This window comes from Rhinolophus sinicus, linkage group LG14 (genome assembly GCF_036562045.2).
Source record: "Rhinolophus sinicus isolate RSC01 linkage group LG14, ASM3656204v1, whole genome shotgun sequence".
NCBI lineage: Eukaryota > Metazoa > Chordata > Mammalia > Chiroptera > Rhinolophidae > Rhinolophus > Rhinolophus sinicus.
This window is the reverse complement of record NC_133763.1, coordinates 54,451,917-54,477,569: the sequence shown is the minus strand read 5'-3', so window position 1 is coordinate 54,477,569 and position 25,653 is coordinate 54,451,917. Positions and strand designations below refer to the sequence as shown.

Below are 25,653 nucleotides of genomic sequence, written 5' to 3'. Positions count from 1 at the left end.
CCCAGAAGTGGAGTGTGAGGGTGCCAGTGTCAGCCGCGCCTACGATGGCCGTGGAAGGGGGGGTATTTGGGTTAGTTGTAAAAACAACTTTGACCCCCCCCCCCCAAAGTTTAGAGCTAGGGGTTGCTGGCACCCTTCACTGGTGATTAGGGGCGAGGGGGTTGATCGGGTGGAAACCTCCCAGGGTTCCCTGAGTCAAGTGAAACAGCTGGATTAGATCGCCCCAGGTTCCTACCGGATTTGACATTTTGTGACTAGATCAATGACTGGCATCTTGGAAGCGCCCACGTTTCATCCCTTCCTTTAGGAGCTTTTTAACCTGTCCGGGACCCTCTCAACGGAGAGGGCGGGTGTGGACAATATAGGCTGTAGCCTTGCCTGGAAAGGGAGGCCCCGTGTTTTGACTAGGAAGCCACAATTACCTAGAAAATGGAGCCATCGTCCCTAGAAACTTCAATTCCCAGCAGCCCCTACACAGCATGTGCAGGAATGTGTCAGGTGCGGCAGCCTATCCCGCTTTGCCTCCGATTCCCGATGTGCTTCGCGCTGTTCTTACGCTTCTTTGACTTCTTACCCACCCGGTTTCCGGTTTCCCGCGTGCTTCGTAGCGGCGGACTACAACTCCCAGCATGCAGAGAGGCTAGGTTGGTTGTTGAGCCGTTTTACGATTAGACTACATTTCCCAGAAAGCCGAGGGAGAGGGATGGGCGGGGCTCGGAGCCCACGTGCAGGAAGTAACGGGCCGAATGTCCGCGGCGCAGGGGATAGAGAAGGTGAGGGCCTCGGGCAGCAGGTTTGGGCGGCTCTGGGCTGTCCCGGGAGGCGGGGACGGGAAGGGCCTTCCTTTTCCCCGGCGGTGGTTCAGCGGTCTGTCCCCGGGTTGCCCTGCACCGGAAGCTTCGAGCGGGTGGGTGCTGCAGATGGCTGGGGCCTGGACTTCGTCCGTGCCTGGGAAGGGGCTGGTGGGGGAGCCTTTGGAGCCGGGGCGTGAGAGGCAGACACCGCCACACTACCTTGCACGGCCCTTCCGGAGCCTGCCACGAAAGCCGCACTGTGGGAGCGACACCGGCCTCGCCAGGGCTTGGAGGGAAAGAAGGAAAAGATCTAGGGGGCTGCTTGTGGGATTTCCAGAGTTCAGATTTAGAATGGCTGAGGTTCCTGCAGGAGTCAGGCACGAGTCGTGGGTGTTTACACTGGCGCTGCTCCTGTGGAGCTTGTCATGCGGGGTCCCTGGTCCCACTCCCCGCACAAGAACGCAGGATATGGTGAGGCCAAAAAGGACCAACAGCTATGGATGAGAGATTCATACCACTATAGTCTCACTGATGGCTGCGTTGGAGATACAGGAAGCAGGAGCCACAGGATCTGGAATCTGCCGCTTCTCTGCCAACCACCCGACCCCCTAGCATAGCCACAACCCGCTTGCTAACTGCAATCCGCCTTTGCCAGCTCAGCCGCGGCAGTTATATCAGTGGCTAATGGCTAACTGGTTACCGCTGATGGCCATTTACTACCCAAGCCAGCACCTTTCCACGTGAGGCTGAGAGCCTGGAAACTGCTCCCTGGGACTCTGTCCCCACAGAGCTGTATGAACTAGGACAAGTCACTTCAGCTCTCAGGCCTTGGTTTCCTCGTCTCCTGTCCACTTCCCTCACAGGGAAGATCACATGCCAGTGACTGACGTTCCCAGCAATACATCTGTCACGTAGTCTGAATGGGAACACTGAGGCCCTTACATTCAACCAGCATTAATTGGAAATAACATTAGGCCTTTTCCATATTGAGAAGTATAAAAATGAAAAATGACACAATATCTCACTGTTCAGATAAGCCGGGGTTTTTTGTTTGTTTTTTTAATGCACAGGGTTAAGAAATGGAAACGTTAGGATAAGGGGGATCAAATATATGGTGATGGAAGGAGAACTGACTCTGGGTGGTGAACACAATGGGATTTATAGATGATGTAATACAGAATTGTACACCTGAAATCTATGTATTTTTACTAACAATTGTCACCCCAATAAATTTAAAAAAAAAAAAAGGAAACGTTATGGCAAGGAACAAAGTGGAAAGTAACAGTCCTCCCAAACAATTCCTCTCCAAAACAAGTACTTCAGTTGTTTCCTATTTCCTGCCCGTAAATATTTACGCCTGTGCCAGAATATATATTTTTTAAATTTACTCAAAATGGATACTGCTACTCAAATTATTCTGTACCTCGCTTTGTTGAAATATTAAGTCACTTGAATGACACCAGCAACCCTGTAGTTTTCTGGATGGTGAAACAGAAGCTCAGAAGTGAAGTGGCCTAGGGTCACAGAGTAAGAGATGGAGAGGCCGCACTGGAACCCAGGTCATCTGACTCCCAGCCCAGAGCTCTTTAGGCCAGTACAGTGCGCTGTGCTTGTGCTTGAAACGAGGCTCCTTCTTAGCTGTCAATCAAGAGTAATGGTACCTCTTCAGCTGTTGTCCTTAGGCGTAAATGAGATGGTACAGGAAGCACTCAGCATGGCACGTGACAGGGAGGTGGTGCCCATTAAATGGAAGCTCTTATTTTGTGCCCAGTTCTCTCACCACTCACCCATTGATCTAGTCCATCCAAAATTGGGAGGCTTAGTAGATACTTGGCTGAGACGTTTAGGACCCAGTTAGCCTAAGTCTGGCCCTGGGGCTACGTTAGGGAGGCCTGGTCTTTCCCTGACAGGATGGGCACTGGAAGTGGTGTAGGAACCTTTCGTTCCCCGTTTCTGTCTCTGTTCCGTTTGACTGTGTAAGTGCCTGCACCTGGGCCTTGTGCCGGTGTTTCATCCCATTACCTGCCTCCTTCCTATCCTGCTGTTCGTGCATTTATTTAAGGACTTGATTGAGCACCTGCTATGAGGCAGCTCTGCTGGGACCTGCCGATTCAGGGGTCAGCTAGCTACCTCGGTCCCTGTCCTCAAGGAACTTTTGGACTTTGAAGTCAGTTACACGTGGGTGTGAAGGCTGATTCTCCCCGTAGTAGCTTTATGACCATGGGCAAGTCACTTAACCGCTATTTCTCACCTGTAAAGTGAAGACAGCACCTTGTGGAGATTCAGTGAGATGAGGGCCACTGAGCAGTGGAGTAAGTGCTTAAAAAAACGTTTTTCCCTTTGCTTTTTTGCTCCCTTGTTTCTCTCCGTCTACCCAGAGCTGACTAGGAAGGTTTCTGGGTCTACCCCTGGCCAGGGGATTTCGCACAGCCTCCGGCCATGCGTCTCTCTGCCCTGCTGGCCTTGGCGTCCAAGGTCACGCTGCCCCCCAACTACCGCTACGGGATGAGCCGCCCAGGCAGCCTGGCAGACAAGAGGAAGAACCCTCCAGGGACCCGGCGGCGCCCAGTGGCTGTGGAGCCCATCTCTGATGAAGACTGGCATCTGTTCTGTGGGGACAGGGTGAGGACCTCAGGCGGGGTGAACGGGGGCGCTCCTGGCAGGACCTTGCTCCCTGACTTCCGTGCCTTTCGCAGGTGGAAGTCCTGGAAGGCAAGGATGCCGGCAAGCAAGGCAAGGTCGTTCAAGTTATCCGGCAACGAAACTGGGTGGTCGTGGAGGGACTGAACACCGTGAGTGAGGATTGAGGAGGGGCTGCCGGGACGTCTGTGCCATCAGGGAGGCAGGAGACTGGTGGAGGGGACATGGGACGACAGCACCTTCTGTCTTCCACCGGGGCTGGGTGCTGAGCTGCGGTAGGTTAAGTCCCCGTCACACCCCGAGGTTTCTGACATCCCCCCTTTTGGACAGCATTTCCGCTACATTCGCCAGACCAAGGATGACCGGGGAAACATGGTCCCTAGCGAAGCACCCCTGCTCCACAACCAGGTCAAACTTGTGGATCCTGTGGACAGGCAAGCACATGGGGCTCTGGCCAGGGGCCACCCTGAGTCCACAGGTGTCAACCACACTATGCAAGGGGAATGCCGGGTTGGATGCTCTGGAAACTGGGAGGGAGGGGCCATCTCATGGACATGAGCCAGTCAGCAACCCCAACACAGAGGTAGCAGAGAAACAAGATGGGGACATCGGTGTTTTCAGCCATTGAATTTTGGGTTGGAGGGCGGCAGGGAGATAGGCTCCCAGGCCGGGCTCACCTTTTCTATCCACTAGGAAATCCACTGAGGTGGAGTGGAGATTCAATGAGGCAGGAGAGCGGGTCCGAGTCTCCACAAGATCAGGAAGAATTATCCCCAAACCTGAATTTCCCAGAGCTGACGGCATCATCCCTGAAACATGGATTGGTGAGGCTGGGCGAGGGGCAGGAAGGCAGGGTGGGGTGGTAAGATTGGGAGTGGGCGGTGTTAAGAGTCCCTCCCACCCCTTATTTCCTCTGGCTCAACAGATGGCCCCAAAGACACGTCAGTGGAAGATGCTCTAGAAAGAACCTATGTACCCCGTCTGAAGACCCTGGAGGAGGAGGTGATGGAGGCGATGGGGATCCAGGAGACTCGGAGACACAGGAAAGTCTACTGGTACTGAACCTGGGGCAGCAGTCCCTCCACACGCCGTAGCCTTGAAGGCTGGGCACCTCTTCTTCAGACATCAATAAAGAGCCCTGAGTCCTGCCGTGTGAGCAGCTGTCTACTGGTGGCCTGGTGCTTGTTTCAAGGACCGAAGTGGTGGGGGGGCATTGTGACCTGATGTTATGACAGAACGTGGATGGAAGTTAGCGAGCCTTAGGGGGGACCTCCCCAGGGCATGGCCTGCAGATTCCAGGGTGGAAACCGAGTGGGAGAGGTTCCCTCCAGTGGGGACCTCTGAGTAACAAGCACCGTCTGTCTTGGAGGGCAGGGGATGGGGACGTGAGCCCTAATGTCACACCTCGGCAGGGTCTCAGTAGGGGAGGGGGATGCACGTCTGCAGATGCTTCTCTGTGCCTAATAAAAACGGAAGGAAAGATTGCAATTTTCTTTTTTAATAAATTAAAAATAAACTCTTACATGGCATTACCTAACACGTGGAGGGAGAGGGGATGAAGCCGAGGTCTGTGGGGACCCAGGGTCCCAGGGACGATGCAGGGGGCTGGCTCTTGGGGACACACATGCTCTGCCACATCCTGGCGCCACGGGGCCCTTCCCGGCCTGCCTCAGCCGTCTTCAGTCTCCAGAACAGAGAAGGCCTGGCCCAGGGGCTGCTTGGTGGCCACCAGAACCAGGTTTCTGGGCGAGAGTTCGGGGCTGAAGATGGGCAGGAGCTCAGCATGGAAGCCTGGGAGGAGGAGGGCTGCTCAGAAGGAGAGGTGGAGCCCCGAGCCCCACTTCTGGCCCAGCCTGCAGGCAGGCATGGCCCCTCTCCCACACGGAGGCCCCAGGGGACCAGGAACATGGGAGGAGCTTCTCAATGCTGGGGAGCTCGCTTACAATGCACCCCAGGGATGCACACCAGAGACCGCCTGAACAGGCCCTGCATCCCACTCCCGTCCCACTGGTGACTGAAGCAGGTGGCCTGACAATCGCCAGCCAGTGACAACCTGTGGGGCCTGGAGGAGGAGCCCATGGGCCCGGGTCCCTGCTGCAGGTCACCCTCACCCTGCTCCTGGATGTAGAGCAGCCGGTCCAGCAGAATCAGTGTCTCCACCAGCGGGGCCAGCAGCAGAGCCAGGCTGAAGAAAGCCACCACCCGGTTCTCCTGGGCCTGCTGGGCTCCGAGGGCAGCCGCATCCAGGGGCAGCTGGGGATCCAGCCCCACGCGCTGCAGTCCGCGCCGCACGTACCTGTGGGTCAGCCGCGTGCGTTCAGTTTGGTTTGGGGAACCTCCCCTCCCCCTCCTAAGTGGCCCTTCCTGATGTCATTTCAGCATCACTTGATCTGCTGCCCTAATTTGCATTTTAAACATTTCTCTGGCTGTGAGCTGTCTGTCCAATGGCAGATTGATCCACAAATGTATTTCAGCCAGATCGGTCCAATCACTCAGCCATACTCTTAGCACTTAAAAATCTTGATGGTCTCCTGATAAAAGAGTGACAACTCCCTTTTAAAGGAACTTTGAGAAACTGTGCCTGATTTTCTTTCTGACGCGCTAACCAGAGGTGGGGGGGATCAGACCTCCCCCCGCCCCCCCTCCAGTCTCACTGTTCAATCTTGATCTCGTGGGCCCTGGGGATCCCCTGCACGCCCGGCCGCCGCAGCTCAGGCCGGGCCACACGGATGGCAGTCTCCAGGGCTGCTCGGTAGCAGTGGGTGCGGAGGCCGGGGGCCTCGTCCTGCAGCCTCTCCGCATACTCCTCCAGGGCGTGGCAGGCCCCCTCCCGCAGCCTGTAGGACAGCTGGGAGCCAGGCAGCGCAGCCACCCACTGACTCAGTGGGTAGCCTCCAGGGTCACTCAGCTTCATGTAGCAGCAACCCACCAAGGCCAGGGCCGCCACCTCCGGGCGGGAGAAGTGCCTCAGCAAGGCCACGCTCAGGTCCCCGCAGGCGTGGAGGCCTGTCAGCAGCACGCGGGCCCCACCCCGAGGCGAGTTCTCCAGTGGGAGCAGAAGCTCCTCACACAGGGCCGTGGGGTCTACCCACCGAACCACGTGGTGTGGAGAGCGGCGAGGGCTGGCTTGCACCCCCTGTGGAGGCAGGAAAGGACAAGGCAGGTGGCAAGCCTGTTGGCTGTCCCCAAGCCACCTCAGGCTGCAGGAAAGGGTCTGTCCTGTTCCCTCCCAGGGAGGCAGGTGGGAAAAAAGCTGGGGCGTGAGAGAGAGCTGGACCGTGAACCAGGGCAGGAGATAAACTCTGGGTCTATCGTTACTAACTGCAAGTTTTTTAATCTCTGAGTCCCAGTTTCCCCATTTACAACGAGTCTAAGACCTGATGACCACTTCACAAGTGGTTGTGAGAAGAACGTGGCGGTGTGGACAGCACTTGTAACTGCGGGGCCGTAAGAGCTGAAGAGGCTTTGGCAGGTGGGGGACTCGGGGAGAAGGGAAGCGGAAATAGGGACCACACTGGTTCACGCGTGGAAACGAGAGGGAACGTGGCCCCGGCGGGAGGGCTGGCCTACCTGCGGGTTCCTCCTGTCCTCTTTCTCCAGGGTCTGCAGCAGCTCCTGGTCCAGGTGCTGGGCTCTCCCCACCAGTCTCTGATCCCCTTCGATGCTCTTCACCTTCAGCCCCAGCCCCAGGGACATGAAGCGGGACAGGTGGCCCTGGAGTCAATGCAGGGAGGGTAGACAGCCTTGCTCGGTGCTCTTCCCCACTGTCACCTTCTCGATCAGGGGCCTGGACATCTGGGTCCCAGGCCCCCAGAAGGTTTCAATTCTGCCTTTTACTTCCCCACTCCTGGCACCTGCGTCCCTGGGTCTGGGGCCTGACAACCTGCCTTCCACCTATTCTATCCCCACGATTCAAACCACCAGAACGTTAGGGGTCTTTCTGGCTCACCTGGCCTGAGCCCACATCCACAACCTGGGTGCAGGCCGTGACGTCACTCAGCTTCTTCACCAACTGAAAGAGGAGGGAACAAAGGTCGCCTGGCCACTGGTTCTCATCCCCGGGGCCCTCACCCGTAATGAGGGTGGTCAAGCTGCAGGTGGCAGAGGAAGAGGGGTAGAGGGAAGGTGCCGTGGAAGAGATGAGACAGGGAAAGCAAAACGGGGGTGGTGGCCCCAGGCTCGGGCTACTGTCCTTGCTCCTCTCAATTTCCCCACAGAACAAGGACAAGAGCCCCGCAGTGAAGCCACAAGCAGATAAGGATGTAAACACAGGAACAAGACAGTAATCCACACACAGCCACCAGCCAACCCAAAAACACCCCAAACCAGCCTCGAGATGATTTTCGTATGCCTGCCAAGGAAAGGAACTTCCGGGGCCTGGGGTCCGGCAGGTGATACGAGGTGCACACATCTCTGTAACGCACCCAGGCTCCCAGACACCACCCAAACCCAGCCATCTCACCTCTCCGAGCCTCCGGATCTCATGCTGCTTCTTGGGCCTGACGTGTTTTCGGAATGGAGCTGTGAGTCGGGAGCTCTGGCTGGGGTTCTCCAGGAACTCGGAGGGGGTCTGAAACCCAGGCATCCGGGTAAAGGCCAGCGCACGGGCTGTGGACTTCAGGGCCAGCAGGGTGAGTGGCCACACCGACCTGTACCTGAGATAGCCCGGCCCAGGCCCCTAGTGAAGTCCCATTGCGTCCCAAGTGCACAGCCCAGGAAGCCCCTGTGAGACTCTGAGCAGTGGCAGGCTTTGGGGTTCAGTGCCGAGCCCCCCAGTACGGGGTCCCTTGCCCACCATACCTGACCACTTCCCCTTCCCTGGGCACCTCCAGTAGCAAGGTAGCCAGCTGTGGCGGTGTCAGTCCATCCAGCGCTTCCTGCCATGAGCCGGGCAGTGTGCCCCACAGGTTGTCTGTGAAGAATTCCTGCAGACAGGAGAAGCCATCAATAGGCAACACCTTTCCCACTCTCTCCCACCCACTCTCAGCACAGGGCGACTGGCTGCAGCCAGCAGGTCCCCTCTTCTCTCAAGCCTGCTCTGGCTTCCCCCTCCCTCCTCGGAGCCCAGACTGCATTCTGGACACACCTCTCCTTTCAGCAGGGTCCCACTTACTTATGTGTGTTTTCTCCACTCAACTGAACCTAAGGGCAGGGAGGGTGTCACCGCCAACCCCAGTGACTAACACGCAGTGTTAGTGTGTTACCATTTACTAACCTACCATTACACGTGCCAGACCCGTGAGATGCCTGAAAGTACTTTTACTCATTCATTGGTTCAACACAAATTCTGGAGCTTGGATTAGGTATCACGCTTTCCCTATTCTAGACTCAGGGGCTACAATGAACCAGACAGACAAAAAGACTCTTGCTCTTGCACAGTTTACATTTAAAAAAAAAAAAAAAATCAGGTAACATCAAGTGCCAAACTAAGGGTGGAGGGTGAGAGGGTGAGAAACTGCTACTTTGGAGAGAATAATGAGGGGACACTGCCTGAGGAGTCGACACACAAACTGACACTTGAATGATGAACAGGAAACAGGCATGTGAAACAATTCAGATAATAAATAGCAAATACTTATGAAGTACTTTAATATACCAGGCACTGTGCCAAACATTCTACATGGATTAACACAATTCACCCCCCCCCCAATAATCCTATAAGATAGATACCATGTTTATCCCCAAGTTTACAGATGAGGAAACTGGCACACAACAATTAAGTAAATTGCCCAAATCTATAAGCTAATATGCAGCAGAGCTGGGGTTTGAAATCAACCTGACTCTGAAATTCTTGCTTTTAACCACTGTACTCCATTGCCTTTCTGCGGAGGAAAAGCATTCCAGGCAGACCAGTAAGTGCCAAGGCCCAGGGGCCTGCCTTCTTTGTGGCAGGTCAGGCCCGTGGAGGTGCAGTGTGGACAATGTGGGAGAGAGTGAAACATGACGGGGTTCCAGAGGCAGGAGAGAACGGGCTCCCCCAGGGCTTTGTGGGTGAAGGTAAGGAGTTAGGATTTCATCAAAGCACCTAGAAAGCAAGGGAGTGTTATGATCAGATTTACATTTTAAAGACATCAGTCTGGATGCTTCTGAAGAACTGAGTGTGTAGGGACTGAAGTAAACAAGCGATCAGTTAGAAAGTATCTGGGAGAGAGACGGTGGCGTGGCCCAGGGTGGCAGCAATGAAATGGAGACAAACGGGTGAATTTGGTATCTACTCTGGAGGGGGGGCCAACGAGACTTGAAAGGTTGGACTGTAGATCAATGAGGAGCTGAATCGAGGATGGCTTCTGGATTTGGGGGCCCAAACCCAGGGGATTGCTGGTGCCATTGACACAGCATCTCATTTCTTGTTCACAATGAGCCTGCAAACAGGGATCCATTTCACAGCCCAGAAAATGGGGCGAGGAGGAATTTTTCTTTAATGTCTGTGGTGAGCACAGTAAGGGAGGCAGGGTTCTAGACCGAGTCTGTCTGACTCCAAACTTGGGACGCTCCGTTACATTTCAAAACCAGGGATTTATTCAAAGCGTGAAGGAACGAACATGTAGGTTCTTGGAACCCCTCACATGTTCTCAGGCTAGTCCCACGTAGCTGAGCATGGCTCAAATGTCCACGCGTTTTATTACTCTGGATTTGGAAAGGTTAGGAAAACACCTTACATGTTAGAAATGTTAACATTTGTGTCATTTGTAAAAAAAAAAAAAAAAAAAAAAAAGGGGGGGTCGCCCCAGTTTTAACCCCTCCTCGTAGAGACTGACCAACTCCTGGGAGAAAAGCGGTCAGAAGCTCCCTCTCCAGATTCCCCCCGTCGTGGGCCCCTAGCCAAGCGCACAACCGGGAGCCCGCCCGCACCCCCGGGGCCTCACGATGATGTAGGCGTCCAGGATGGGACGGTAGAGCGACAGGACACGGGTGAGGTTCACCGCCAGCTGCCTCCTCCCCTCGTAAGAGAGACCCCGGACGGAGACGCCCGGCATCCGGGGTGCAGCCGGCGGCGCCGGGGCGAGAACGCGGCGAGGAGGGAAGCGGGGTCGGCACCGCAGGCGGAGCTCAGCGCTGCGGGCGCGGCGGCAGGAAGGCGCTCAGCGCGGGCCCCCGACGCCGCCTTCCGGGGGGTCCAGTAGGGGTCGCAACCCGGGGCGCCCTCCTGACGTCACAGCGCGCGACGCCCCCGGCGTCGGAGACGAGCGGGCGGGGCGCGGGGCAGTGACGCCGCCGAGCCGGGCAACGGCGCCCAGGCCCCGCCCCTTCTCTTGCACTTCCCGCCCCTCCCGGAAGTGAGGCCCGGGGCCCCGGCGCACGGCAGTTCCCGTTCGGCCGTCGCCGGCTCCCCACACCCTCCGAGCTGTATCTCCACGGGGCTGGGGGGCCGGGGAGCGCATCCCGCCCCCGCCAACGCCGCCGCCGCCGCCGCGCACGCCCCGAGCCCCGGGCCGCGCTCCTGGAGGCGCGGGCGCTGCGGGAGCGGGAGCGGGAGCGCGCGCACCGGCCGCCGGCCCGGGCCTCGTCGGCGCTTCCGCATCCGGCTCCGGGCGCTTCCGGCCTTAGCGAGCCCAGGTAGGAGGTAGGTGGGCAGCGGGGGGTGGGCTCCGCGGCCGGCGCCCGTGTGCTCGCCGGCGTAGGCCGTCCCCGCCCCGGCTCCCCGCCTGCCGCTCCGTGCTGTCGGCGGTTCTCTCCTGGGCGCGTCCTGGACGTGGGTGAGGCGCACGTGGAGAGCCCTCCACCTGAAGACGAGGGAAAGGGGTCCCTGCCGTTGCATCTCTGCATGTGGGGCCCGCGCGGGGGCTGCCTGGGCGACCCCGAGGTCGTCTCCGCCTGCGCGGCGCGGCTTCCGGGCGTACTTAGCCGTCCCCTCGCTGGGCAGGAGGTAGAGCTCGTCTTTTCTGGCTTCCCAGACTCTCAGAGTTCACGCTGGGTGGCCCTCCAGCCCCCTCAGTTCACAGACCTAGAGAAAGGAAACGACCTTCCTAAGACCGCACGGCTGGTGAATTGGGGGGTTTCCTGGCCCAGACCGTGCTCCTTCCGTCATTTCACACTGCAGATCCGTCCCCTTCCATGCGGGAGGCTGCTCTGAGTCCTGCCGAGATGGGTCTGGCTGTTCTCCCGCGCCGGCGGGCCCCGTTATCAGGTTCACTCTCTTCCCCAGGGCATGCTACCAACCTCCCCGTGTTGGTGTGTGGGATTCGGCAGAGCATGAGTCGTCTGCCCTTGCCTCCGTAAGCCTCGCTTCCCGCTGCTGACCCGCCAGCCACCGTCCTCATGTCTACCTTACTGCTCAACCTGGATTTTGGGGAACCTCCCCCCAAAAAGGCAGTAGAGGGGAATGCCAAGCACCAAAAATTTGTTAAGAAGCGGCGGTTCTTGGAACGGAGAGGCTTTCTCAACAAAAAGAACCAGCGCCCCAACAAGGTGCCGAAGCCGCACTCAGAACCTCCAAGGAAAGGGGAAGGCCCTCAGGTGGATGGCACTTGGAAGGTCCCTCCCCTTGCAAAAAAGAAGAAGACCGCTGCCTCCAGCAGTGGGACAGAGCAGTTCCTGGACAAGAAAACTGTGCCTTGGCTGACCCCTGCCCCTTCGCAGAAGGCTGGTTCTCTTGTGGCTGCAGTCGATTTGCTGGGGGAGTTCCAGAGTGCCCTTCCGAAGATCAAGAGCCACCCAGCTCGCCCCCGGAAGAAGGGCCCCCAGAAGAATGCCGCCCAGAACTCCACCCAGGCGCATCCAGAGAGTACATGCTCTGGAGCATCCCAGAAGGTGCCAACGAAGATGGTGGCGATTGACTGCGAGATGGTGGGCACAGGACCCAAGGGACATGTCAGTTCCTTGGCTCGCTGTAGCATCGTCAACTACAGCGGAGACGTACTCTACGACGAGTACGTCCTTCCCCCCTGCCACATCGTGGACTACCGCACCCGGTGGAGTGGTATCCGGAGGCAGCACATGGTGAATGCTACGCCCTTCAAGGTTGCTCGGAGCCAGGTGAGAGGCGCGGGGTGGGTGGAGAGAGGTCCACGTCGCTTTCAGCCAAGGCTATCGCCCTGGGAAGGCACCAAAGGATTGTGGAGGGAGCAAAGGAGGAAGTGGAATATCAGGTGAGGAAGAGGCTCCCTGTTGGAACAGGTAGGGAGTGGTGAAAGTCTGGAAAGTTCCAAGTAGCTGATGGAACCAACCTCGTTGGCTCAGACTTATTTTAGGTCCCGAGTTGGATACTAATCTGGGGAACTGGGAAGCTGTGTAGGGAAGTGACAGGCAGCGAGGGACAGAGCAGCGGGCATCAGCGCCAGGAAAGAGGGTTCAGTGTGGGAACGCTTTGTACAGTTGGAGCCTAGGACAGAACAGAGGAAGAAAGGGCTTCTCAACCCAGAAGTAGCCTGTGGCGGTGTGAACAGTTGGTGTGGAAGCGGGCAGGGTGTGGACAGAAGAAGCTGGGCATTAGCTGTATAAGTGGGACATGTCGCCTGCAGTGGCGGGGATAAAAGACACAGGGCTGGTATGGCGAGCTGACCTGCTCCTGTGCCCTGTGCGGGATCCTGGGAGCACAGCCAATGAACTGCAGGAAAGGAGAGATGAAGGGAGTGAAGGCGGGTGGCGGGCTGGTCCTGGGACGCCTCCAGAGGGCGCCCGTGGCCTACGTCTTGTAATGTCAGCTCCACACTCTTCACCTTCTCTAGACACTGTTCCAATCATTCCTTGTATGCCAGAACAGTCCGTTGGAGGTTCATCAGAGGTGAAACAGTTGCATTTCAGAAAGAACTTGGAAGGAAGAGTGGGAGAATGCCCCGTCACCAGGGGCACAGCCGGCAGAGGCGTGGTGGGCAGGAGATGGGCGGGTCTGCTCAGCTCTCACAGGGCTTTGTGCTGGGGGACGGTAAAGGGCAGGTGAAGTCGGCCGCTGAATACCTGCTTGGTGCACTGCACGTGGCTTTCGCTTGACGCACTGCCCCAGTGCCCACGCCGGGGTGTGGGACCAAGCCATCCAGGTGAGTGTGGCCCCTTCCCAGGGTCCCCCGGGAGGCCCTGCCCTGATTGTCCACGATTGTGGCTTCACGGTCCATGGCATATCCTTTGGATGTCCTCACTGGTGGGGTGTCCTCATACTCTGAGGTGCTGAAATGGTGAGAGGTTACTTGGTTCACGTCTACTGTGAGGAAGGTTCCTGGACAGCTGGCAGGTACCCTCTGGTTATGAGCAGGAGGCGCTAGAAAGCCACAGGACTGACCGTTAAAGCAGCACACGCGTGGGTCACCTGACCAGTTCCGTCTGCAGTTTAGTCCATAAGTGCTTCTTAACCTTTCGTGGCCTTTTGAGAGTCTGATGAAAGCCGAAAAAGAAAAATCCGTATCTGTTTGCATAAAATTGGGGGGCTTGCATCAGCGCCCTAGAGTCCATCGTGACTCCATTTGTCCCAGCTTTGTCCCTAGGGCCACGTAACGATAATGGTAAAGGACTTCACGTAGCAAGTCGGAACGGCACTGGATAGTTACATGAACATCTCACACGGGAGCGTGACTTGGGACTGGGGGTAAATTAAGCCGTCATTCGGGTGGAAATTAATGAGCAGGTGAGGAAGGAACCACTGCGACATCAGGCCAAACAGGGTTACGCTGTGAAAAGTCTGCTTTCACCTCAAGTGGAGATGGAGTGCAGGTGGAAGAAAGCAGGTCGGGGGGCATTTCAGGACGCGGCAGGCGGGCTCTTGGAGAGAGCCTGGGAGGACCTGGGCGGCAGGGCCCCGCCTCCGAGCCCTGCTCACCCCCTTGCGCTGCTTTCAGATCCTGAAGATACTCACAGGGAAGATCGTGGTGGGGCATGCTGTCCACAACGACTTCAAGGCCCTCCAGTACGTCCACCCCAAGGCCCTCACCCGCGACACCTCCCACATCCCACCCCTCAACCGCAAGGCCGACTGCCCGGAGAATGCCACCATGTCTCTGAAGCATCTCACCAAGAAGCTGCTCAACCGGGACATCCAGGTAGCGTGTCCGCAAATGCTGCCAGTCCCCTGCTTGCAGTGGAGCCATGCTTGCTGCCTCTCGGGGCTCTGGCCCCAGAGTTCCTTCAGTCGTAGAGAGATCCAGGCGGGCTACTCTTACGGGAGCACGTTGGTCTGAGGGCCCGGTAGCTTCAGTGCACAGCGGAGCAGTCGTGTCTTCTGCCTGTCAGTGTCTGGAGCACCTGGAGGGAGAAGAGCCCTGGCGGGTGTAGCAGCCCGAGCAGAGGAGAAAGGCAGCGGTGCTGGTCGGGCCCCACCGTGGGTGCAGGAACCTCGTGTGCATTTCACACGTTGGCATTCGAGGAGGGGGTGGCCTGCCTGGTGAGGGGGTGACACGTCGTACGTAGAGTTAAGGAACTGGGGAGGACGGCGACTCAGAAGGCCCGGCTGTGCCCCGGGTGTTGTCCTGCAGAATGTGGACAGAGCAGGCAGTAGCCAGGACGTCCAGCACTGACCCCTGGAGATCAGAGGAGCCGTAGACCTGCCTTCAGCCCACTGACTGCAGGAGCAGCAGCACAGGGTCCGGGCAGCCGCCGGGAAGGGAGAACACGGTCTCTTGTCGCTTCATGCTCTTCTCTTCCTGCCCCATCCAGGTCGGGAAGAGTGGACATTCCTCTGTAGAGGACGCCCAGGCCACCATGGAGCTGTACAAGTTGGTTGAAGTCGAGTGGGAAGAGTACCTGGCCCAAAACCCCCCAAAAGACTAGCAGCAGTGGGGGTACCGGTGATGGGCAGGAGCCGCCGGCACAGCGGGAGTAGCCGTGGGCAGTGGGCGGCCCCACCAGCTCCGCACCTTCACAGCTAGCCTGGCTGGGACAGAGGCACCACCCCATGCTAATACCCACTGAAACGTCACCTCGGGTGTTGTGTCCTGTGTCGGGTTAAGTGTCCCCTGAAAGGAGGGTGTGTCCCTATCCACAGGGGCCCTGTACTGTTTACCTCTGAAATGGTGCTAGCCACAGGGCATGCTGGGAAATGTAGTCCCCCAACGGCCTTACCACTAGGGTGGCTCCATGTCCCCTATACGCCCTTTGTTCTTGAGTGATTAACAGCACCTTCTTTCACGCTCGCAAGGACCCTGTTGGGGTGAGAAGCCGTGTGATCATACTACGTACCTCAGAGTCTCATCCAGCCTGGGTCACGGCACCCCTTTCTTCCCACCCCGACTCCCAGAGGAACCACCCTGCTGAGGTTTAGCTCTTGGGGTTAGAGTGTGTGACGTGGAAGTCAACTTTTCTGATTGAGGAAAGCAATCTCCTAAAGCAATCGAGGGTTTATTTAACTTAGATCCCACTTGGTAGGTTAAAAAAGAAAAAGTGTTTTAATGGTTTTTAGTCTACTTTGCTAAAGCAAGCCTCTGAAAATTCAGATTACTCCCTTGAAAATTTTTTATAATGGAGAAATAGTTGTGTGGGGTTTTCCTTTTGCGTTCACATTGGATCGCTTTGTCACAAGGTCTTGTAGACTGTCCTGCAAGGGGCTTGCAGACGCTCGGGTGGCACTAACAGCCCTTGTTCGCTGGAAATCATCAGGCAGCTTGTGCTCTGGTGCCTCATCCCTGTCGCTACGACAAATCGAGGGCCACACAAGCAGCTTCACGGGTAGGGTCTGTGACCAGAGCGACTTGAGTGGGCGAGGGGGGCAGGCACAGCGTGCTCAGTGACACTGGCCTGGCAGCTCCCACTGCCCTTCCTCCGTGGTACACACACTGCTGGGTCTCGGGCGGGTGAGTCACAGGCCTGACCTTGTCGGGCGTCCTGTCGGTGTCCTGTCTTGAGACTGGACACCGGGACTGCTGCCCTCTTGAGTGGCCAGTTTGGCTCCAGGGCCCGGAGTCACTGTCATGGCTGCCTGAGCAGGGGACTTCTGCAGCCACTGGACCCACACGGCCGCTGTCGTGGCCTGCGCCACAGGACCTGCTCGCACAGACAGCTGTTGGGCTCTGACAAGTTGGTTCCTGCAGAGCCAACAGGAAACGTCCAGGACACTTCACAAAGAGGTGCCAGGCGCCCTTACACACCTCTAGGTGGGAAGAATCTAGAAAGTCCACACCCAAGATGACACACATAAAAGTCAGTCTTTATTACATTGTGATCAGCGAGCTGGAACTTCTCATTCGAGTTCAGTTTTCAGGGTGCCTGTTGCTGAAACAACCTAGCTTTGTGTGCCTTGGTGAAGTAGCACCTGCCTTTTATGCTCCATCCCTCCCCCCACCACATGTTCTGAACAGCCCCTGGTCTCGGCCCAGCGTTGGAAAGAGCTCACTTGACTCACCAGGAAGAATGTGGGGAGCAGAAGACCTTGCAATCGTTTCCTCACTGTTTTCTCTCATCCCACTTGCTGGCAGAGCCCAGCTCCTCCTGCAAGGGTGCCTGGGGATCCCTCGTCCTTGAGTCCCTTCTCCACGCTTCTGTCCCCCGGTCCTGGCTTCATCCAATTGATGGACCACCCCCATCGCAGACGGCTGTCTGAATTCCTGTCAGCAAGTCCTGCTTTAAATCCAAGAGCCTTCAGAGGAGCACATGCTGCAACAAAACACAAGGTGTCCTCATAACATTCTCCTCATGCTTAATGACGTTTTCTAGCGCTGAGGTCCCCTGCAGCACACAGTGTGGGAACTGTTCACCTAACACTTGGTAGTCTAACATTTCCTTACTCAAGGTCCTTAAAGGGGGCGCCCTCAGCAAGTACTGACCTAGTGAAGGCTCCAAGGGGGAATCGTTTAATTCCCAGTGTAACGTGAGGACGGCTGACCATAGGAACCATCAACAGGACTGTACGACCTCGCCCCAAGGCACACTAGCCCAGCCCAAGTCCGTTTAGCGAGACAGACAGGCTCGTACTCTGTACGCCAGGCTCATCCATGTATGGTTGTCTTGTTCACGAAGGGCTTATGTACCCCAGGCAGCGGGAGAGGAACGGCAAGGTGCCTCATTTGACACTAGGTTTTAAGTTTGGTTTTGCCACTTAAACACATTGGTGACATGAAGTCACTGCTGCTTGGGGCCTCAGTGTTTCTGGCATCAAGGGCCTGGATTCTTCTCTAACCTTGATGTTGCACTGGTGATGGCTGTCAACAATGACAACTATTTGAGCGCCAGCGCCAGGCACTGTGCTTAGTCCTTGAGGTACCTTGTCCCATTCTCTGAAAGGTGATGGTCTTATCAGACAGTTGAGGAAACTGCGGCTGGAAAAGGTAAGAAATCTTCCCCAGGCCACAGAGCTGGTGGTCGGTGGTGCTGGCAGTCAGCCCTGCCCAGTCAGCCCGTCTGAGACCTCTGCTCCCCACCACTGCCCTAGTCTGCTGTTAACGCTCAACGTATCTGGGGATACGGGTCCTTCCTCTCCGTCGTGAAGCACCCTCTGTGCCAGGCACTCGGGTGATGGCATGTTCTTTGCCCCCGAGTTGCTTACAGCAACCTGGAGAAGAGAAACCAGTGAGCCAATGCCAGGGCACTGGCTGTCCAGTCACTGGGGTTTAAAGCAGGAGTGATGTGGTCAGATGTGTATCAGGAAGATGGTTCTGGCAGCCAGATGGAAACCGGGCTGCAGAAGGGCCTGGGGTGAGTTCTGTGAATAGTTTGGATGAGCCATGACATGGGCCTGGAGAAATGAAGTGGGAAGAGGCATCTGAAGGCTGAGGAGATGGCATCAGCAAGACTAGAGGTCAGGGCAAGAGGGCTAACGGTGGGCGTGGAATTACAGTGGACAGCAGAGGTGCCATTGGCCAGGGCAGAATACGGCAGGCAGAAGAGCGGGTCTTTGAGGAAGGTGACGTGGGTGTGGATTGGGCTGACTGAGCTGCCTGGAGAAAGCCAACGGAGACGTGCAACCAGCAGCTGGAGACACCAGACTGGAGCTTAGAGTGGGAGCTGAGGCTGGAAACGAAGCCTTAGAGACAACGGCACAGCAGTGGGATGAGGCTTTTATACATATAAAGAGAAGGTCAAGATCAGTCTCGGGAAATACACCTCCTTACAAGCTGCAGGAGGAAGAGGACGACCTGGGAGACTTTCGAGAAGGGCAGAGATTGTGTCAAACACCACGGAGAGGGCGGGAAGATGAGAGCAAAGAGAAGGGTCTGTTGGTTGTAGCCCTTTGGTGCCCTGCATCTGAGCAATGTCGGGGTGGGGGTGGGGAGAGTGGCAGAAGCTCAGTGGGGGTTGGAGGTGAAGGAGAGAAGGGGGTGCCCACTGCTCTTTCTTGGCTCTGAAGAGACGTGGATGAGGGTCGCTGTCGGAGCGAGAAGCCTGAAGTGCTGACAGGCAAAGCCAGGAGAGCACATGGCTGAGGAGGGGCAGGTTACAGTGGGTCCAGAAGGCGTAGGGGGAGGGGTCCCAGGCTTAGCCTTGGCCAGCAGTAGGCACCCCCGGTCTGGGACAGAAAGGACAGAGGAAAGGTCGGCAGCTGGAGCTGCTCCTGGGTGGCAGTGGGATAGTGACCTTGATTGTTTGTTAAATTGGAGGCAGTCATTTGCTGAGTTTGAGGGGGAGGCCAGGGGGCAGAAACTTGGAAAGAATAAAGAGTTTGGGGCCACCGAGAAGATGGGAGAGTGAGCTCAGAGAACCCAGGGAAGGCCGTCAGCGACAGCGGAGTTCCTGGTTGAGGCCAGAACCTGAACCTGCAGGGGCACTGCAGGCTGCTCACCATGTTTCCCCGGAATCATTTAGCAGCCCAAATGCAGAATGGTTGGGGCTGCGCCGGCTGCGGGAGGACCAGCTATGGTCCCCAGGGAGCGTCCGATCGGCTCAGCTGAAGGATAGGGTCCAGTTCCTGAGAGGCTAAGCTGTTGAGTGAGCTGTGGGGAGGCCCCCAGGTGGCCACAGGATGAGAAACAGGTAGATCAGAGCCTGGGTTAGACGCACAGGGGGCATGAGGGGATGTAATAAGCACATAGCCTGAACCTTAAAGGGTTGGGGGCCGGGGTCTTCTGAGGGTGGCTGAGGCATCACTGAGAAGCATGGACAGCTCTGAGCCCTCCCAGCCAGCGGTCTCGGCATCGGCCAGGGCTGTGTCCCTCTCGCTTTCAGACCTGACCTTTGTCCGAGTACCTCTTTCATGCACCTAGGAAGGACAGCTAACTAAATGACCAGATCACAAACGAGTACTCACGAAGATACCCAAGTATTTCTTCCAGGCTCAATCACTGGTTTTGGCTGAAGTCCTTCACTGACACTTCATTCGTCTGTTCAAGAAATATTTATGGAGCCCCAACCATGCACCAGACAGCGTTGTAGGCCAGCAAAGTCTCCAGGGACTCCCTTCCTTTGGGGGCTGATGAGTGAGATGAAAAGTAAGGGGATGAGGGAGCGACATATGTACCTAAGATTTTAGATGGCTGTTCAAGGAAGGCTTCTCTGAGGAGGTGACGGTTGAGCAGAGACCTGAAAGAAGTGAAGACAAGAGTCATATGAGAATCTGGGGGAGAACATTCCAGAGAAAGTGATAGGTGCAAAGGCCCTGAGGCAGAAGTGTGCTTGGTGTGTTCCGGAAGCAGCAAGGAGGCCAGCATGGCTGGAGCAGAGTAAGCGGGGTGGGGGGAGCTGCAGTAGGGGTCAGAGAGCGGGGGAGAGGTTGGCGTGTAACAGCCGTGACAGCCGCAGGGGCAATTGCAAGGGCTTCATGGGAAGCGGGGAGCAGCCATCTGGGCAGAGGACTGGTGGGAACTGACTTCCAGTTGAAGGGACTCCCCGTGGCTGCTGTGAGGGCAGAGAATGGGGACAGAAGTCATGCCGTCTCTTGCTGTGACCTAGGCAAGGGACAGGAGCCAAGGCAGTGGACATGGTAAGTGGCCCAGCTGGGGACATACACAGATGATCTTTGATGGGTATATCCCTGGACAAGTGTTTAAATCAAGGCCTATATCTTTGGCCTTTCAACTCCCACCCAAGCGCCTGTACACACTGGCCCCCCAAAGAGTGTTCAGGGAGTACATATGCCCTCAAAAGTGGGGGACCCATGTGTGCTGCAGACTCTGGGCAAACAGGTAGCATGGTCTTGCTCAGGCAGAGATGACGTGGGTAAGTGACATGTAGTGGCACTTGGAGGGCAGGGCTCATGGTGAGCCAGGCCTTCCCACTCCCCGCCCTGCCCCCTCTGCCCTCCCCGTCCTGGTTGTGCTGACTTACTGGTCTTGTTTCTTTCTTCCTTTTAATGCCTTCGGCTTCTAGCCTTAGTTAGCGGCACCATGCTTTCTTTGAAAGGGTATACAGAACGCATAGGATTTAGAGAGGTGGGCGTGGGGGAGAGGCGGACAGAAAAGGTGTTCTTAAGAATTTGGCATGGAAAGGCAAGCACACCTTACTCCCCTTCCAGGCCCAACCAAACTCCACTGTGAAGTGTTAAGAGCAAAGCTTTGGGAGCCGAGGGACCGAGCAGCAGAGGAGCCCTCTGGCAGGGAGGGCTCTGAGGCGTGCCCCTCCCTCAGGCCCTGTGCCCGGCCCTCACCCTGTCCCGAGCTCCGCAGCACCAGGACGCAACTTGACTGGCATCTGCTGGCTACAGGTAGCCTCCGCGAAGGCCAGGCCCTCACTCCCTTCCACTCTGTGGAATCCTGTTTGGTCGCTTCTTTGGAAAGATTCCATGAGACGGATCCAATCCAGACCGAAGGAGGAAGAAGGCAGAGGGCCTTGCCGTGGGAGCTGGGGCCCACACCCAGGACCCACAGGGAGGCAGAGGCAGGCAATCCAGCCTGAGGCTGAGGAGAGCTGGGAAGTTTTCCTGAAGGGGAGTGGAGCTGGGTAGGAGCAAAGGGGTGGGGCTGCGGAAAGGGCAGCCTTGGAGCCTTCCTCAGAGGCTAGAACCCCCACCCCACCCGACCCCCACACACTGTCCATTCCAAGGCAGGCACTGCCTCCTCCCAGCTTTGGAACCAACTCCCTGGGGCTCCTGGAGGCCTGGCTCCAGGGCGTCAGGGAGCGTATAAGAGGCCACGGTCCATCGAGACCACCGTCCGCAAGCAGCGACAAGGGTCCACCCCGTGTCCTGGACTCAGGACGACTCCCTCTCAAGGCTAGTTGCTTCCAGCTCAGTGGGAAGACTGACTGACCCAAAACCTGGAGCATCTGGAAACCTGCGGCCAACAGTCCCAGAGCTTTGGGATTTAGGAGGCGTGAGACCGTGGCCCGTAGGCTGGCAGCTGTGGAATCTAGGAGCTGCTGGCTCCTTTGATCCCCAGGGACATGTCCCTGCGGATCCCCAAGTGCCAAAGCTCCCGCCTGCATGTGTTCCCCAGGCTGGTGGAGGAGACACGGGCCAGGGAGGCGGGGGGCTGCTCAGGGCAGTGGGCGTGCCCACCTGGCTCACTGAGATTCACTGGCCCTAGCCCGGTGCACTCTGGGAATGAGGGCAGGTTGAGGGACCCTGGCGGATGGGACGGGGTAGGGGGTGCTGGGCAGGGGGAGGCGGGGAGACTGTTCAGGCTCTTTCTTTGACAGCTAACATTTTCCAGAGCTGGCGCCCGCAGGGGAAAGGAAATCAGAGCTTCCCACCTCACACATCTTTTTCCCATTTTGTTCGGGCTGCCCAGGGAAAGCCATTAGGGCTAGGTCAGGGGGGCCTGCTGGAGGAGGGGCGGCGGGGGTCACAGGGAGGACAAGGCCCTCGCCTGGTGAGGGGGCCAGACCCCCTTCTTAATGCCCTACCCACTCATGATAGGCGGCTGGGGCCTCCCACTCCGCTCAAATCCTTCTGCACCTCTCATTCTGTCTCCAGGGAGTCTGGCCGGCCGTGCCGGGACTGCAGCAGGAAAGGCCCTGGGGTGGCAAAGCTGTTCCTGATTACCTGCGTCCTGGGGCCCCAGCTTCCTTCCCTGAGCTGCTAGCACAGCTGGTTTCTATAGGCCCCTAGGAGCCAGGCTGGAGCCAACCACTGTGTCTGGGGACAGTTGCTGCATCGGGGGCCAGAGAGGAGGGGAGTGGAAGCACTCAGGAGTCCTGAAGACTTCTCCCAAAGCCAGCTGAGCCCTCCCTGAGGCTGACCCTGAGCCCCTCGTACCCTGACCCCTGGCAGAACCTCAGAGCCCACACCTGGGAACCGTCCATCTCCTCTCTGGGACCTTGGCCTTCCTCTTTCAGTGCCCACCTCTGCAGTTTGGGCTACAGGAGGAACATATCACCCACCTCGTCTGCAGCCCTGCTGATTTATTTCCTCCTCCAGAAACTCCAGCTCATCTCAATGGGGGAGGGCTTCCCTGGACCCCTGCTCTTCCTCCATTCCCCAGTCGCAGAGGGTGGGAGAGGTGGCAGCTGGAAGAGGGCTTGGGCTCCCAGGCCCAGCACCCTGGGCAACAAGACAGGGGTCGAGGCTAGACTGCCGCTCTTCACCACTGCCCCCAGTTGCCGTGCAAAGCTGGGTGTCCAGTCTGCCAAACTTGTCACAGCTACAGCCTTCTCCCCCCTGCCCTGGGCTGCCAGGGGTTCAGGGGCCCGTGCAGGGCAGGGGGTGGGAGTGGCAGAGGCCCCAGTCACTGGGTCATAAAAACCAAGGGGAGTTCAACTGCAGGAGGCGTTGCTGCTCTGGGCGGTCCTTCAGGAGGGGGAGAAGGGGCCCAGGCTGTCCCGCTTCAGGTGTTGGCAGCTTCCCCCAATAGTCCAGACACAATGGACCCCCATCTCATGCTGGAGGTTCTCCAAGAAGTGGGGAGGCTCAGAAGAAGGGGAGTCAAACTGGCGCCTTTCGCTGTAGTAGAGAGAACACTGAGTGGGGAAAGAGGTGACCCTCCACCACCGCCGCCTCAGTGTTCAGCTGGTGAGAAGCCCCAGTGTGGGTGGTGGGGGCAGGAGAGGGACAGAGAAGCAGAAACCCCAAGGACAGAGAACAAGGTGCCTGCGGCAGCTGCAGCCCCTATGCGGGTCTCCAGGCTCTTCAATGACTACTGGTGGCCCCCGCCCCCAAGAGGCCAGCAGAGCCGGGCTCTCTCCGGAGACAGAGTCAGTGGCCACTGGTACTCCCTCTCCTCTCTCTCCTCTCAGCCTGCCCCCTCGGTGCCCGGGCCCAGCCCTCGGAGAACACTGGCAGCTGGAGCTGGGAGCCAGGTGGCAGAGCCAAGAACAGAACAGGCCCTGGCAGTCTGGGTGCTGTGTGGTCCTCTCTGGTCCTACAGCGCCTCGCGTTGCAGCCAGCCCCTCCTCCCACTCTGTGGTTCTGACCCTACTGGTCCCCCCATGCCAGGGCTGGAACTGGCCCTTTTCCCCTGGTCACCCAGACTCTCTAGCCGTACCCCCCTAGTGCCCAGGGTCTCTCCCTGGTGCCTCCTTTCTGGCTCTCTGGCCCTGGCTCCCAGCTCGCACTGCGGCTTGCCGGAGACTCTTTCTCCTCTAAGGCCCATCCATCCTGCTGCAAGGGCAGAGTTATTTGGGGAGACTTGGAGCCAGGCCTTACCAGATTGGAAAAGGGCTGGGAGACGGGAACGGAACCTTCCCATCGGGAAGGAGGGTCAGACCAGACGGGGATGCGCCCACCCACTCTGTACGAGTGGAATACTAACAAGGCTCAGGGAGGCCCGGACATTCCCAACTCCTTTCCTCAACTCTGACTTCCCACCCCTGTCCAAGTCCTGCCTTCTTTCCTGCCCCTACTCGGAGTGGCAGAGACCCAGGGTCCAGCTCCACCTGGGTTTCATTTCTACATGACTCCCAGCCAACAAACTCTCCAACCCAGCAGATGCAATAACACGGCTCAGGGCGAGGCCCTGCCACAGCGCTGAATTTGGCCGGAGCTTTTCCTTGGTCCCAGCTGGGGGTGAGGGCGAGGGGTTCACGACAGTCCCGTCCTTCCCATCCCCGCCTCAAGGGAGTGATGGATGGGGTGGGGGTGTCTCCTCTAACCAAGCCAGACCCCTCAATCAAGTACATTCTACACCCTCTCTCAGTCCCTCCTCCAGCCGCTCAGAAGCCTGCTCATCTCCGTTCCTTCTGCTGTAAACCCAGCTACTTTCCTTAGCCACACTGCAATGGGAACAAAGCCCCAGAAAGTTCCTTTCCTAACCCTGGCCCGTTTCCTCCTCACCCCACCCCCATCCTGCCTCTGCTCCCCCCCCCCCCCCCCCCCGTTTTTCTCACCAACTCTGCACCCTCCCCCACTTGAGTCTCCAAATTCCTGGGGGAGCCCCAAGAGGGGTATGACTGGCTCCTAGAAAAGGGGGAACGGGTTGCAGCAGATTTGGTCATAATTAAATGGCCAGCGACACTGGGAAATTCCTTCTTATTGATCCCGGCGGGAAATTAAAGCCAGTTGTTTTTCACTGAGCGGCTGATGCAGGCGAAGCTCCTGCTCGGCCCTCGCCCCTGCCCCCTGCTCCTAGGCTCCAGGTTCTCCCATTCTCCTCGGCCATCCCCCTTTGCCCATCCCCCAGCCCACTCCTCCCACCTCCTCTTCCCATCCCCCAGACCCTTTCCCCTGCATCCTCCCTAAGCTCTGAGCCCCCTGCATGCTCCTGTGGGATAACAGGGCTGCTGGAGGCCGAGACCCCCAGCCAGCTGCTCAGCACCCTGCCCCAGACCCTGGAGCCACCTTCCTCAGCTGGGGTTGGGGTGTAGGGGCTGGAGTTCAGGCCCAGAGCTGCCAAACCACAAACACTCACATCTGGAAAAAATTCCCCTCCCAGCCGGACTTCCCTTTGTCTTACTTCTGTCTTTTTGGAAATTCTGGCTGGCTGGCCAGTGGGGGGAGTGCGGAAGTAAAGGGAGGGGAGTGGGCCCGGGCCTCCCTGCTCCTACCCCAGGGAGCCCCTGAACAGCCTCCCAAGTACCCTCAGCCAGACTATGTCCATCCTCATGCTCCTGTAGGTCTGGGTTCCCTCATCCTGGTGACCATCTTCTGGGTGAGGTTTGAACCTCCTTAGTCACCAGGCTTGTGGAGGCGAGGGCCTACGCTTTGCAGTAGGATGACTATTGAGCAGGACACTGGGTTTTTCTGGCTGGGGGCTCAAGAGGGCTGGAGTGGAGACGACACAGTGACCTGGGTGGAAGAGGTGGCGGGCGTCGGGGCGGAGGAGGGGCGGCGGGAGTCTGGTTTCTGCCATGTTCCCTCCCCCAGCCTCTCCTGATCCCTTCGCCTGGGAGCCGGATTTCACTGTCAGAACCTAATACCGCTCCCTTTACCTACAGCGTTGCCGGAGCCGGCGGGTGGGGGAGGAGCACAGGCGGAGCCCGCACCCCCAGGCCCTAAATACCACCCCTGCTTCTGTCAGTCTGGCCTCAGAGAGCTCCCTGGCCTGCTGCCCTCTTA

At 57.8% G+C, this 25,653-nt stretch overlaps 3 protein-coding genes across 12 annotated transcripts; 2 read left to right on the top strand and 1 right to left on the bottom strand.

Annotated features, from left to right (window-relative positions):
* The first annotated feature begins 640 nt into the window (after window positions 1–640).
* On the top strand, window positions 641–4,601 carry MRPL24 (mitochondrial ribosomal protein L24). Of its 2 annotated transcripts, none has more exons than XM_019711165.2 (6): window positions 641–773; window positions 3,173–3,416; window positions 3,491–3,586; window positions 3,765–3,868; window positions 4,128–4,258; window positions 4,360–4,601. In XM_019711165.2, the coding sequence occupies exons 2-6, from the start codon at window positions 3,234–3,236 to the stop codon at window positions 4,494–4,496; spliced, it is 651 nt and encodes a 216-aa protein (XP_019566724.1). In that variant the 5' UTR covers window positions 641–773; window positions 3,173–3,233; the 3' UTR covers window positions 4,497–4,601. The 2 variants fall into 2 exon arrangements, with proteins under 2 accessions (XP_019566724.1, XP_019566726.1); XM_019711167.2 differs by lacking the exon at window positions 641–773 and adding an exon at window positions 780–907.
* Window positions 4,602–4,916: 315 nt separating this feature from the next.
* Window positions 4,917–10,661, bottom strand: METTL25B (methyltransferase like 25B). Of its 8 annotated transcripts, none has more exons than XM_019711163.2 (8): window positions 10,301–10,661; window positions 8,235–8,359; window positions 7,897–8,004; window positions 7,384–7,525; window positions 7,005–7,148; window positions 6,089–6,570; window positions 5,546–5,730; window positions 4,917–5,225 (listed from the first exon to the last, which is right to left on the bottom strand). In XM_019711163.2, the coding sequence occupies exons 1-8, from the start codon at window positions 10,409–10,411 to the stop codon at window positions 5,104–5,106; spliced, it is 1,419 nt and encodes a 472-aa protein (XP_019566722.2). In that variant the 5' UTR covers window positions 10,412–10,661; the 3' UTR covers window positions 4,917–5,103. The 8 variants fall into 8 exon arrangements, with proteins under 8 accessions (XP_019566722.2, XP_019566721.2, XP_019566723.2 ...); XM_019711162.2 differs by having other exon boundaries at window positions 7,384–7,446; window positions 7,897–8,089; window positions 10,301–10,643; XM_019711164.2 differs by having other exon boundaries at window positions 7,384–7,446; window positions 7,897–8,049; window positions 10,287–10,637.
* Window positions 10,662–10,738: 77 nt separating this feature from the next.
* ISG20L2 (interferon stimulated exonuclease gene 20 like 2) lies at window positions 10,739–15,754 on the top strand. 2 transcript variants are annotated; one of them, XM_019711182.2, is made up of 4 exons: window positions 10,739–10,991; window positions 11,581–12,410; window positions 14,204–14,404; window positions 15,018–15,754. In XM_019711182.2, exons 2-4 carry the CDS (start codon window positions 11,694–11,696, stop codon window positions 15,129–15,131), a joined length of 1,032 nt encoding a protein of 343 aa, XP_019566741.2. In that variant the 5' UTR covers window positions 10,739–10,991; window positions 11,581–11,693; the 3' UTR covers window positions 15,132–15,754. The 2 variants fall into 2 exon arrangements, with proteins under 2 accessions (XP_019566741.2, XP_019566740.2); XM_019711181.2 differs by having other exon boundaries at window positions 10,739–10,998.
* The last annotated feature ends 9,899 nt before the right edge of the window (window positions 15,755–25,653 follow it).